At 35.6% G+C, this 15,428-nt stretch overlaps 2 protein-coding genes across 2 annotated transcripts in view; both read right to left on the minus strand.

Moving 5' to 3' along the window:
• fbxw2 (F-box and WD repeat domain containing 2) overlaps positions 1-7,498 on the minus strand; it is a 14,457-nt gene extending 6,959 nt beyond the window's left edge. The window contains exons 1-2 of the mRNA XM_056458002.1: positions 7,080-7,498; positions 4,455-4,964 (exon numbers count right to left, since the gene is read on the minus strand). Coding sequence (XP_056313977.1) covers positions 4,455-4,944 — 490 coding nt within the window. The 5' untranslated portion in view covers positions 4,945-4,964; positions 7,080-7,498. The remainder of the gene's footprint in view (positions 1-4,454; positions 4,965-7,079) is intronic.
• Positions 7,499-13,208: 5,710 nt separating this feature from the next.
• ncs1a (neuronal calcium sensor 1a) overlaps positions 13,209-15,428 on the minus strand; it is a 43,741-nt gene continuing 41,521 nt past the window's right edge. Inside the window, exon 8 of the mRNA XM_056458003.1 lies at positions 13,209-14,280. The gene's annotated coding sequence lies outside the window, so the exon portion shown is untranslated. The remainder of the gene's footprint in view (positions 14,281-15,428) is intronic.

Here is a 15,428-nt window from a genome sequence, read left to right on the forward strand (position 1 = left end):
CTTTGGAAATGGACAGCAACTCCTAAATAGCACATAGAACAAGTTCTGGCACAACCATGTTTAAAAAAAACATGCAACCTAGCACGTACAGAACGCTCTAAAAAGACAAGATACATCACAACCCTGAACAGTTTATTCTAGGCCTAGCAAAAAATGTTACACATGAATACTGACCAGTAAGTAATGTTCACAGCATTCAAATGTGGTCATGGAAGCTCAAGAGTAGTTGTCTGACAAACAACATCCAATGCAGTGTATTCTTGAGTGTCATGCAGCACATTTGAATTTCTGCAAGAACCAGGCAGATAAACTGTTTCTAATAGACTTTAATAAGTCTATTTGAGCTTCTGGCAATGTCCACTGCTCAGTGCTTGTTTGTGAATTAAAGCCAAAATCTGTTCATTAAATACAGTAGGGCTGTGCAATTAATCGAAATACCAGTTTCAATTTCGGCTTCTAATGATTATGAAAAGCATTAATCGAGATAAAACGATAGCATTATATATCGCCCCCTTTCCAGGTGTACACATTTGTTGCTCTGCAAAGCTCAGTTACACATGAAAATGACTAAAAGCATGTACTTCTGCAGCATGGGATGTGCATCATTCATTGATTTACATCCGAATCATTCATGTTTTTAAAAGTGCAAAAGTGATCGCATGCTGTGGTGTGTATGCGCCTCGCCTCAGAGACGAGCAGAGCACACACATCTAAAGTCATCTTAATGCGAGCGCTTTAATGGTCAAATACATGCAAATTTGTGTCAAAAAGCGGCGTTTAGTGATTATTCATATTAACCCTCAGTTGTGTAATAAACAAACAAGTCTAGAATCAAAAGACATTATTTTTACATTATCTTTACACTAAAGACATACGTTTTTATCATTAATCAAACAACAAAAAGACAAAATCACTCACTGCTCTTGACTGAAGGACTTTTGTATCTCGTTTGTTTTTATACAGTGAAGATGCTTATAGCACAGTTTTTCATATTTTTATTCTATTGTTTATATTTCTTATTTACAGGGAGGAAAATAACTGTACAGTATATATTCAGTTGAAGTCAGAATTGTTAGCCCTCCTGAATTTTTAGCGACCCTTTCCCCCCAATTTCTGTTTAATGGAAAGAAGATTGTTTTTCAACCCATTTCTAAACATAATAGATTTAATACCTAATTTTTAATAACTGATTTCTTTTATCTTTGCTATGATGACAGTACATAATATTTTACTACATATTTTTAAAGATACAAGCATTCAGCTTAAAGCGACATTCAAAGGCTTAATTAGGTAATTAGGCAAGTCAATGTATAACAGTAGTTTCTTCTGCAGACAATCAAAAATATATTGCTTAAGGGGCCTAATAATTTTGACCTTAAAATAGGTTTCAAAATATTTAAACCGGCGTTAATTCTAGCCAAAATAAAACAAATAAGACTTTCTCCAGAAGAAAAAATACTATTGGAATAACTGTGAAAAATTCCTGAATCTGTTAAACATCATTTGGGAAATATTTATATTAAAAATAAATTCACAGGAGGGTGAATAATTTTAACTTCAACTGTGTGTTGTTCTGAATAATCGTGATAACAATTATGGCCAAAATAATCGTGATAATGATTTTTCCCATAATTGAGCAGCCCTAATATACAGCAATCATTTCTCTTGAGCAGGCTTGAATTAAATCACTTGAGTCCAATTCATTTGTTTGTAATCTCTCTATAAACATTTAGCATTTTTTAAAGATCTGATTGAATAGACTTTCAAATGGACGGACGAAAATACAAAAACTGATTTTCATTTATATTCTGAACGAGAAATAATATGAATTTGGAATAACATGGGAAGAGGGCTTTTAACGTTGGGATGTACTCGAAAGGAAAAGAGAATTTAGCGTGTATTGCCATTTCACCTTCAATTGCTATTTTATGGCAAAAACAGATAGAGTTTTGATAAATAAACAGTTTATAAATAACACTATTATAAATAGGTTTATACCAATAAAAATACATCAGCAACAGTAAATAATACATAAGATAAAAATCCAATTTTTTATTTATTTTTTTTAAGATTTACTTTTGATAAAGAATCTAAATTTGATTTAAAAAATAATTCATTTAAAGTCTTTCTAGATAAGAACGTTAAATGCATTGCAAAAGTATTTCAATACTGATATTTTGGAGCAACTTTTGTATTAAAGGGATATTTTGCCAAAAAATAAAAATTCTGCCAAAATTCTCTCACCCTTGACTTGATTTAAACCAGTTTGATTTTTTTTCTTCTGTTGCACACAAAATTAGATATTATGAAGAATGCAGGAGCCTGTAACCATTGACTTCTGTAATATTTGTTTGTTTGTTTTTTCAATAGAACAAAAAAATAACTCAAACTGGTTTGGAAAAACGTCATTACATGATGGCAGAATGTAACCTTTGGGGTGAATTATATCTTTATGTTATTGTCCCTGAGAAAGTCTTGATTTTGTAATCAAAATCCCAGTGAAATGGAAAGTCTCTAATGTGACATGCTTAAATTTGACCTCACATTTACATTCAGGAGTGATTCCATCCCGTTAGAGCTTGCTTTCACATGACGTCTTTGATGACGCGCCAGATTCAGATGGAGGGCAGTAAGTGGTTTTACTACATATGAATTGCTAACAAAACATCGAAATGTTTCTGTTTTGTGTTGTTTATAATTGTTTAAATCGGCCAAAATAAGAAATGCCGAACAGCTTTTATAGACTTCCAAAAGTTTTTGCCTCTGAAGGGGGGGAAGAAAAGGCGGCAAATAATAAACATTTATTCAGTACATCCATGTGTACATTTTTTTTAACGTGATAATTCGTTTGACAGCACCAATAAACATTATATACAGGCCTAGCTATGTGTATATATATGTTAATGTGTTTTATAAAAATCAGATACAAACACCACCACGTTTATACAAAATCCAGGAGAATAACGTACCCTGCCATGTCATTGCTGTAATGAAATGTTTTTCTTGTTTTGCAGTAATCCAAGTCTTTACTGGCGTTATGGTAGAACAAACAATCGTAACATTAACATCAAGATGCGCAGCTGCGCTCAATGTTTGTTGATGGCAAGTTCCTCGACAGAACAAAAAAAAAAGCCCTCGCGAGCAAAACTAAATGGTTATTATTGAGGAGCACTTTTCTTCCCTTACAAAAATAAATAAATAATAATGTAAACTATGCGTCCAAGCTTTTGTATGTGTTCATCTGTTAATGAATGCTACACAATAGTGTAGCACAGTAAACTGATAAACTGTAATAAATACTGTAATGTTAGTGTAAACTGTGGTGCATTATCAGAGTATATACAGGAATCAGAGATTGAAATTCAATACCCTTTAAGACCTTTTTGAAGACTCTTTCCATTCATTTTAAGCCCATAAAACCACTTAAGGTTTAAACCAAAAACACTGGCAAGATTTTAACTTGCAGTATATTTACTAAATATTAATGTAACAAAATAATCCAAACCATTATTCATATACTGAACACTAATCTATTAAATATAGCTAATTCAGCAGGTTGAAGTCTATAGAACTGCAGAAATAACGGTGTTGCCTAGGTTACTGCAGTAAACAAAGCAGCATGATGTCAAATCTAACAGGATTTTATTGATTTCATCTACAACTACAGATTTCATCTGTTTTCAACTACAGAGCATCCTGATATTCACAGATTTAATTCAGGCAAACTTTAGCATACAACATATGTATACATTAGCATACAACATACAACTGTACATTATATATAATCAAAAATTATATAAAATTTAATACCTTGCAAAATATGATTTAAGACTTTTTAATACTTTTTACAGGCCTTAAATTTCACAACATTCATCAACTTTTAATACTTTTTAAGACCCCGCCGACACCCTGATTATGATGTATAATTATAGCGTAGAAAACTGAAGCCTATTGAATAATTTATTACTACAGTAGTGTCGTACCACAGCAACAATATAATTACTACGTCAGTTTAATTCAAGTAATTATCTATAGTATGCTTCCAAATACTATAGTATTTACTATAGTATTTTTTCATGCAATGTAATTGCCTACATAGTATCTACCGCCTCAATGACAGGCAATATATATTTTAGTTCAGAATAAAACTCAGCCCTCTTCATGATATAAGCATAATGCCCAACACATCATGCTATTTTCTATTTATATCTCCATTGAAATATGGTACAAATCGCAAAAATATGGACTTTCCTCTATGTCTCTCATTCAGTTTTTTACTTCCTGCCGTCCATCTGAATTTTAAGCGTCACCAAAACCACGTAATTGCAAACAACCTATTAACTGATATATAGAACCAGTCAGCATCCTATACTTAGATCCTAATGAAAAACATTTTAAAACAAAAAAAAGTCTTAACACAGCACCAAAGCAAAGAAATTCTAATGATAACGCACCTGTGCAGAGGAGCCCATCCCGGTAGTAAAGAGCATATACTCGAGCACTGTGTCCAATGAGGGAGCTGGTTTCAAACGCATCCTCCTCTCTCAGCTGCTTCATGCGCAGTTTGGCCTTCAGATATATTTTCTTCCAGTGCCCAGCGTCCTGAATGGATTCATCGATGCGCCAGCCAAGGTCTCGACACACACTCTGCCACACTTCAGTACAGCCATTGATCACCTTATTCCACTGCTTGCACACTAGACAGCAGGTGAGCAGGGTCTGGGGGTCCAACCAGCGCAGCAGGTAGAAGGTCAACTCTAACGGCAGCAGGCGCAGGAAATCCCGCTTGAGCAGTGCTTCCAGGCCATTGGACAGGTGTCGTAGCTGGGCGGCACCGCTCAGTGAGATGAGGTGGTCCAGGGTTTGGTTGCGCTGCTGGTCACTTAGCACCAGGAAGGAGGTGGAAACTGACTCCAGCCACCCTTCAAAAGCCACCTTCTCCATGGGCACATGAGGGCGTCTACCTGTTGACCGATAAAATGACCAGGGATTGTTCACTCAAAATTACAACTTGCTGTTAATTCAGAACATTAAGAAATAATCTCTGCCTAAACTGCAGTCCTTATTGATTCATGAAATAAAATAAAATTTAAATAAATTCTAAAAATATAATAAAATATAATAATAAAATAAAAATGAAAGTCACTGGCTATTAGAGCTTCAAGAGTAAAAAACAATGCACAGGCAAAACTAAACTAATGCCTGTGATTCCTGACGATGCACTGAGGACATATGAATTGAAATAGATCTGTGTGATATTGCCAAAATCTGCCATTGCAATATTTATTAGCTATATATAACTATTTAGCTATATTTGTACATAGTTTTAGACTTTGTAGGGCTGTGCATTTACATAAAATATAATAAACAAAGTCCAAGCACAGATAAATACATTATAGCAAAGATACAGAGAAAATAGGCAGTGCTTTATGATTTTCTAGGGGGCCTAACAGTATTCAGGTAGGGAATGTGAATAATCAAATGTAAAAAAGCATTGAATAGTCTTTCTCTCTCTTAAAGCTAGATGTGTTATGATTTATATTGCCTGAATGTTTTAATCCTACATGAAATGCTTAATCACAGGTCTTGAAAACAAATGCAAATGATAAACTTCACTCCATTATGCTTAAACTTTAGAAGTGACTCGACAAATAACGTTAGAATATGGTAAACAATGTTTTCATTTATAATGATTTATAATGTAGTACCAAGAAGGTTGCTGGTTTGAGCGCCGACTTTGCATGTTCTCCCTGTGTTTGTGTGGGTTCCCTCCGGGTGCTCCAGTTTCCCCCACAGTCCAAAGACAAGCTTTAATTTAGTTTAGTCTGTTTGTCTTTTGACTCTTAAAGTGACAGTAGTCATTGTCGCTTGTACATCTCCAAGAACTATGGTTTCAGCTGGAAATCTTCCTAAATATTTGATTAAAAAGTAATCTATATCCTTAATGATCTCAGGAATAAGAAATTAATTTGTACATTAACAGCAAATTTCCAATTTGGGGTTTACAATCTCTTTGACGAATTGGAATGTTTGCATTAAAAAAAGAGAATGTACTTGGAACTGTACATTAAAGCCTATTGGGTACAGATTTGTTGGAGATTAAGTATTATATTTATTACAAGATGTGACCTTGATCCTCTTCATTTTTATGTTAGAGGTTGCTGATAATAATAGAGAGTTTGACAAACTGAAAGTTGTTAAATTTCTTACTTATCTTATGAACTTTCTTATCTTATAAACCACCAACTGTATCTGTATTTGATAGCATGTCATTGGAACACATTGCCCACAAAGTCAAGGGGAAAAACAGATCAGATCTGGACTTACTTCCACAAGTATGTAGGTCCCAGGATTTCCCTTTTTGCTAAATATTGGTTGAACACCATAAACCCTCAATAATTTGTGTATTCTTTTTTTTTATTGATACTTTGTGCATTTTACTTGTCTTCTTCTTGAGATGCAGTTTATGCTGTGACGATGATATTGTGATGTTAAGGACTTTACCGGTTGTGATCTGTGGTCATTGTTCTGTTTTGTTAAAATAATGGCAAAAAGACAAAGCTAAAATAGCAGATAGATGTTTAGTACAACATAACAACATGTGTTTAGTACAACATCAAAGAGGATTTTTCAGTTGTACCAGGAGTAATAAAAACACCCCAATTACATAATAGGTGTCTATTAAAAAAGCAAGTAAATTTCAGTAATGTCATTCATATTGCTTCATGACGTAACATTATACAACAAGATGCTGATGTACTACTTGTTGTTGTAGAGCCAAAATATCACGGTAAACATATGATTGTGCCTCAAAGAGAAAAGGGTGAGATCTCCACGACGGATTGACTGACATGCTAACACTGCGCTCTGCAGTCTACATGGAAAACATGAAACTGAAATGAAGATCTCTGCATTTCAAACACACTTAATCAGCTAGCATGCAGGCCAGACTTTTGAAAAAATATTTTATCAAGTCAATCTCGGTAACAGGCCCAGCAGCCATTCAATACTAGCATATCTTACAAGCCCAATGTCAATAGCGAATATACAATAAAATAAAGCAGTGCGGACGCACTCACCATTTCCAGTAGAATCAGTGTGAGGAGAGCGCTAGTTAGCCGCGCTAGCTAACAGGTGTCAACTCAAATCGATATCGCTGTACAAAAGAGAAACTTTCGTTTTTACAGTTGAGTCATAATCTGGAATGGTCGGGTGACAATTAAAAATTAGATAAGAACAAAAAAACTGCAAAACTCCCCGTCAGCTGCCATTAATTAAACATCTAGTCCCACGCTAGCATTTTTATGTACAGTATGAATCTAACGGAAACGCTTTGACTCAGAAAATGTAATCGATCTCTGTTCGTTCACGGTTTACGACTGTATTTTCAACAATGTAATATCATACGTGAATTTAAAGCACGTTTATTGTTGTTTTTTTCTGTGGTGTTAGCTGGCTAGGCTAACAGGGAGCCTCCGTTAGCAATGAGGAATTACAGCGACAGGAAGTTGCGGGAAGAGCAATTTGACAAGAGCGGGCGGAAGTCAGGGGGAGTGTCCACCGCCTGTCACTTTTCAAAACATGGCAATGAACGGGTTTGCGGTTCACATATACTGTATGCGAAATAATTGTTAGCCTTTACGCATGTAACTTATATGCTTGTAGATGCTGTAACATACTATTCGATTTAAAAGTCAAGTAGATGTTGTGTGGCGCGGCTCGTTTGATGGCCACCAGGGGGCGCACTATGTCAACAAACTGAGCAATTCAGTCATAAACGACTGCTGGACTGGGTAAAGGTTTGTTTTTTATACTATTTTTAGTAAAGCTTGTTATACTAGCTAATCCGTATAATAGTAACTACTAAGTCACATATTGTTTTATATGATATTTTATTATTGTGGTTTAAGATGTTTAAATAAAGTTTAACTATAACCATAGATATATGTGCTAATAAATGAAGGACTGCAAAAATATAAATAAAATATAATAAATAATAAAAATAAGATAAAATTTTAATTAAAAATGAAATTGATAACAATAAAACTGTATTTAGGGTGACTCAGTGGTTAGCATTGTTGCCTCACAGCAAGAAGGTCACTGGTTCGAGTCTCGGCTGGGTCAGTTGGCATTACTGTTTGGAGTTTGAGTTCCCTCCATGTTCGTGTGGGTTTCCTCCAGGGGGCTCCGGTTTCCCCCACAGTCCAAAGACATGTATAGGTGAATTGGATGAACTAAATCAGCTGTAGTGTATGAGTTTGTGTGTGTGAATGAGTGTGTGAGTGAATTGGGTTGCGTTCAGAATGCCATCCACTACGTAAAACATATGCTGGAATAGTTGCCGGTTCATTCCGCCAAGGGGCTAAGCCGAAGGAAAATGAATGAATGGATGAGTGAAAACTGTATTTAACAAATATTTTAACATTTTCTGAATAACAATTTTCCAATTTTATCTTTATGCTTTTGAAAAAGCAATGGCTAATTATAAACTGTAAATATTTAGCTGTTGATTTATACATAATTCGTTCACATGGAAGTGTTTTTTAGTTAAGTAGGGTCTAAATTTTGAACGGCTGGGCCAATTTTAAATGTTTAAAATTGTGTCCAAAACAATCACAGGCAATCTTCAGATTATAGCACATACACTCAGTAAAATTAATAGTTTGGAACTTGGCCACTTATATAGGCAGCTCCAGGTTCAGTTTTTCGTAGTTACAGTAGGGCTAGGCAGTGGGCAGTATGCAGTCAGGATTGCTCTGGATCACAACTAGGCATGGGACGATAGCGTTTTCAGTGTATAGTCAAGGTTTTAAAACAGCCAAAATTTTCTGTTAAACCATTCCTAAAGTATGTGTCTGATTTTTTATTTAAGTTTATATGTTTTAGTTTTGTTTTTTAGGACAACAGCATCTCCAGCATGCCATTTTAAATGGTAAAGAAATCTGTGTTTTTGAAACTAATGAAGACAGCTAAAGTCAAAGATTTTTTAAATTATTTAGCCTGACATGCTTACTGCTCCAAAATACTTTAAAAGTTTCTCAAATTAAAATATGTAGTGTTCAATGAGGAAAATTCTGAAAGTATTTTAAAATAATATATTTTAGGGCAGTAACCACAATACAGTGAAGCTGTTATATTCTTATCTAAGGTTATCATATCATATACCGGCCCTTGCCTAATCACAACACTATTTATTTGTCTGTCCATCGTCCATCCGTGCATGTATGTGAGTGTAACTGTGAGCTGTAAAAACTGGATTTTTCCATCTACAGCTCCTGCTGGATATATAGGCACAGGACACCAAAAACTGTTCCGGGAAAATGGAGACGTCTGAAAAAACTGTTTTGCTAGCTCTTCTTTGTTTTATAAAAACCTTTAAAAACAGCAGTTTGTGATAAATCTATGCATTTTAGAGCACACTTGGCTTTGCTTTTCTTAGATCTAAATATTAATATTTGTGAAGATCATTTTGACGACCTAAAGAACCTTTATTCCAGTATAGAGAAACTTCTGTGGTATGAAACAGATGTTAAAGATTCTTCATGGAACCATCAATGCCAACAAACATCTATTATTAAAAAAATTTTTTATAATATAGAATTAGCCTACTAAATAGTTTAAGACAGTTAGATAGATAATAACAGCATGAAGCAGTACCAGTCAATAATGACAAGATGACTAAATTACTGTGAGTTTAAACAAATACAATAAAGGTATACATGGTAAAAGCAGCATTCAGGGAGGAGTCTTTGTAAAAATGCGGTGCATCTGTTGAGCAGAGATAGTGTCACTACTGCATGTAAACACAAAACAGTCCCACCAAGGCCAACTGATATCTACCACCTGCTGTTAACATCATGTCCACCGAGGCATGACACGACAGGAGCGAGGTGACCCTACATTCCACAGCCGAGGGCATCTGAGCCCAGCCAGCCCATTAAAATTGATGGACTGTCAGGTGAGGTATAGCTGAGCCCAGAACAGATAGTAAAAAGATATCTGGAATAATCAGTCGGCATAGTGCACACATGGGTAGAATGAGCTCTAACAGGCAGCAGCAGTGTTTGCACTTAAGTCATGATGGATTTTATAAGATCACAAATAACGAGATGCGTTTTGATTTAATACAAAATATGCAGAATCAATCAGACCAAATTGTAAAAGGTCTCATTTATTTTCCGTTTTCTAGTGCCTTTCAGTTTCTGTACCAGCTACCAATATTCATTAGACGGATATTTTCCATGAGCAAAAACCGGTTGAACTGATTCAACAATGCCAGTATTGCACTGTGTTATGCAAGCGGTGGGATTCTGTCTGCCAGCTTCAACTTTTCCATCTCCATGTTTGGTCCTTTCAGCCTGGAAATGAAATCTTTTCTTACGGCTTGTCCATTACACTGGTTTCAATTGAAGTGTGGAGAATGAGGACAGATGATTGAAGATAACAGCCAGGATATATTCTCAGTCTTTTAACTCAGTCATACTACACAGATTAGACTGAGTAGAAAATGAGTAGTTCAATTTCTGATGATCAATGCTGAAGACATTTGCGCTCTATTGTAGTATTATGGAAAATGTCACAAAGATTGTAATGTTAAAATGAAAGTTCAGACCAACTGAAATTACCTTCTCTTCAGATCGATCACACATTGTGTTGATTCTCTCTCTTTCTGCACACAAACGAGACACTAAATTACCTGCTATTTTAAAGCATAAGGTGGTGGTTAGTAGCTGTCATTTGCTGTATATTGCCTCCCATTGTCCACAACAATATTTCAAGGCCCAATGACTTATAAGTTGTTTGTTGTTTTCATTATAAAGATTTTAAAATATGTGTAACTCATTCATCATACATTTTCCTTTGGCTTAGTCTCTATTCCAGATGTCGCCACAGCGGAATGAACCGCCAACTATTCCACCATATGTTTTACGCAGCGGATGCCCTTACAGCCACAACCCAGTACTGGGAAACACCCATACACACTCATTCACACACATACACTATGTGCAATTTAGTTAATTTAATTAACCTATAACGCATGTCTGTGGACTGTGGGGGAAACCGAAGCACACAGAAGAAACCCACGCCAACACGGGGAAAAACATGCAAACTCCACACAGAAATGCCCCCTGGCCCAGCCGGGACTCGAACCAGTGACCTTCTTGCTGCGAGGCGACAGTGCTAACCACTGTGCCACCGTGTCGCTACAATTTGTAAAATATAATAGAAATTGGCATAAATAGAAAAATGTATACTGATTTAAATTATGACTTTATTTGTTCACACGACTTTTGTAGGTCAAGAAATCACTTTATTGAAAATGAGCTACCCTGTAAATCTACTGTATAGTTGTTTATTAGGGGCCAAGCACTGAAAGTCTGTAGGCACCTATTGTATCCATTCTGGCTTTTCTTCTTCTGTTCTGGGAGTCTACAGCAGCCCTATGAACCATTTGTGGCATTTGCACAAACTTTGGCACACTGATAGAGCACAGTCTGATCTTTAATCACAACAAATTTAGACTCTCTAACTCAATCTAGCACCACCACTTGTCCAAAATTCCACTTATGTTTATCGTTATAACTTTTGAACCCAATGGGCTACAATCAAGATTCAAACGCACCCCAAGACATCATTTTACGTCATGACAATTTTTTTGCTATTTTGATTTTTATGCGAAACCTATTTGAACAAACTTGTCCTAGACCGTTTGTTTCAGCGCACTGTGTCCTAGTGGACTGGAGATACAAAAAAAAAAGTTTTTTTGCTTATAACATCTCAACCCTTTAGGTGTGTCCTAAATCGCATATGCACTATTCTACGCCATTTTGAAGTATAAATAGTTTAAGTAGTGCGTTCACACTGAAAACTCTAAAAATAATAAGTGCACTTTAATTACCCGGATGATGCACTCATCAACCTGTAAAATGAAGTGTGGAATGATGGACACTTCACGCACTCAACGACCACAGCTTCGCTCACGTAGCAGAAGGGGCGGAGCTATCGGGCACACATGTTGGATAACTTTATTTATTTTGGATGGTGAAAGCAAAATTCTCCTATGAGAGTGATTATAGCGCCTCCTGATGGTGAATGAGGTTATACTCATGGCAGGTATTACTTGATAGTTTGGTCATTTATTTCACTGATTTGGCAACCGTCAAACGTCATCAGGGAAACGTGTTGAATTTCCGCTTAGCAAAAAAAAAAACACTAGTGTTCCATTTGGGACGACACTACATACATATACTATGCTGTTGAGTGTGTAAGTGCATAAGAACATAGTGCATAAGTGCATAGTGTATAGTGTGCCATTTAGGAAGAAGCTTTTGTTTCCCAGGTCAGCCATTTTGGCCTTTGTAATATTGTTATGTTGTACATTGGCAAATTGTTATGAAAGTTTCTCCAGGAATGTGTCCTGAAGATGCTTAAAAAGTTTCGTCACAGCACCAGCTTTTGGTCAAAGGTTATAACAATCTTTCTAAAAATGCGAATAACTTTAGACTATTTTTGCCTAATGTTATGAAACTTGTCTTGATACATTCATTGGGTTGTCCTGAGAATATCAATACCAATTATGCCTTAATTAACTGAATTTCCTGGCCGCCATCTAGCCTTAAGTCAAAAAGCTACTTTTTCGAACTCCTCCTACATCATTGGGCTGATTTGCACTAAATTTGACTCAGATCATCTTCAGACCGTGCTCACAAAAAGTTATAGAGTTTGTGTCTACGGTTTTTGTTTACTGCACTGACAAATGATGGCATGTTAGCCCACTTTCCACTAAATTTGGCTCACCATGATGCCAAAAGTTGCTCTGTAGCTTGTTGTTGCCTTGTTTATAATGTGGCCGCTAGACTGCTTGGCCCTGATAATTGCTGCTTGCAGCTATATTGTTAATAATAGTTTAGTCATATTTTAAATCATTTTAAAGGAGTCCAATTTTGCCCTGTTCATAAATTGTAATATGTAAGTCTCAGGTGTTCCAGGAATGTGCTTGTTAATCCTCCACTCAAAATGCTTCACAGACAATTTATTAGACCATACTGTATTAACATAAAACATGCAGTTTTTTCATGTGTCTTTTCAAATGCAAATGAGCTGCTGTGCTCCGCCCCTTTTACATAATAAGATTGTGCATTTACTCCCTGATTGAGAGCCTTAAACAACACAAACAACAGACACACTCTAAAAATACAACCCAGGTATTTTCTTAAAAAAAAAATTATTTAAGAGAGCCCATTAGGATTATACTGCATTATTGTTACCCCATAACCACAATATTTCATCTACTGCAGTGTCTGGGTGACATGAAGACAAACTCAACGATGCATTTTGTAAGTGGACAGCAGACGACCATGTAACATTACCAGATGACAATGTTAAAAAGACAAAATGTTGGGCTTCAAAAAAAATAACATGACAGTAGCTCATTTCAAAGTAGTGTAATTTTATCCACACCCAGCCAACATTACCAGAAATATAAATATACCAACAATGTGCAGATTTTCGAATACTGTGGGCATGTGTGGAGATTGTTATATATATTTGTACTGGTACAAGATGAGTGTTGAATGCATCACATTTACGCCCACACCATCACAACAGTCATATGTAATACTGTCGAAAAGTTGCATTCTACATCACAAAGGGCACAGTAAGACTGCCTGTGGGTCAAGCATGTCAGCAGATACAGTCTCATATAATAATACGTTGGGGTTATTGAAGTTTAACTACTGATTCTGAAGAATAAGCAATGGATTTATAAGGCCTAATGATCAGTTGTTGTTTATTGTTGAATGCTGCTGATTTACATATAAATGTTATCTAAATAAATACATGTTGTTCAATGCCAGTGCTTGCAACTTCATCTTGTTTCATCGTGTAGCGAAGTCTAGACCAAAATCCAGCTAGGTCCATTCAATCACTTATGGCAAACAAACACCATTAACTCATTGGTGTTTAGATTATATGACTTATACACATTTAATAACACTGATGTGGATGCCCTCAAAGTCACTGTCCTTATGAGTGTCTCTTTTTTCATTCACACAAAAGGGCACTGGAGCCATCTTTTAGTGTGCATATTTCTTCCCGATTGAGTTCTTCAAAGGATTTTGGTTTTCCAGTGACAGTGGGGATGAGTGATTGACAGCTGATCGCCTCCCAAGAGCATTTCCCACAACGCACCTCTGTGTTGGCATGTCCAGGAGATTGGTGACAGGTCAGCTTTCCTCTCACAGTGCCAGCAGAATGACATAAATGTGTTGTATTGATTACCTTGGATATAAAAAGGAAGCAAAGGCATAAAGTTTACATTTACAGGGTGTCCGCAGTGTGTAAAAAAGTATTATAAGTTGACAAATCAATTATGAGAAAATGAAGGCCCTTAAAAGTTTACTAAAAAGTCTTAATTGTGTTTTAATGAAGTCTTAAATTTTGGTCAAGCGTTGTTTAAAGTGTTTGACTCCACAAAAGCATAAATATATTTATTTTCCTCCTAATATTAATAATGGCATGCTCGATCCACGCGATTGGCCAGGGCATGCCTGGGCAAGCTCCTGAATGTCAAGTAATTTGCGACAAACACATGAAGGTGATGTGATGCTCTCCACATGTAGCAAAACCAAAGAGCGAAACAGACAGCAAAATGGGAAAACGTAAGTTTGAGTACTCCTGGTTGGAGGAAGACGAGTTTAAACAGTGGTGAAGCTTATCACTGAAAACAACCATGTAATTTATTCTTTCAAGATTTGTTTCTTCCCTGAGCTTATCTAAGTTCTGTTGCATGCTTGTGCTACATTGATTTATTTATCTACAACTGTTTAAGTTAAGTTAAAAGGTTTGATACTGATTAGAACTTGAAATAGCGATGAGGTCTTAAAATACTCTGAGAAGGTCTTTAAAAAGTCTTAAAAAGGCTTAGGATTCCTGCATATACCCTGATTTAAACAGTGGGGGTAAAAAAAAATGTAGTATTTACAGATAAACTAATTAGTTCTTAAACTACAATCAATGCAACTGTCAAACAAAATCATTTCAAAGGGCTTGTTTTAACTTTAACAGAGGTTTTGCCATTAATTTAGATGTCATTGATGCATCTAAAATAATTCTTCTCATAAGAGGAATATCTATATGGTTTCCTGTATACGTTCATATTTTATACTATAGTATTTATATTTTAAAAAATGCAACCCTAAATGCCATAACCATGTCATTAATGTAATTTTTAAAATTGAGATTTATATATCCTGACTTAAAAAAAGCTTTCCATCAATGTGTGGTTTGTTATGATAGGACAATATCAAAATATATTGTTTTGTGTTCAACAGAAAAAGGAAACTCGTAAAGATATGGAACCACTTGAGGGTGAGTAAATGTTCATATATGGATGAACTATCTTTTTTTTAAGTTCTTAGTATATACCA

This window comes from Danio aesculapii, chromosome 5 (genome assembly GCF_903798145.1).
Source record: "Danio aesculapii chromosome 5, fDanAes4.1, whole genome shotgun sequence".
NCBI lineage: Eukaryota > Metazoa > Chordata > Actinopteri > Cypriniformes > Danionidae > Danio > Danio aesculapii.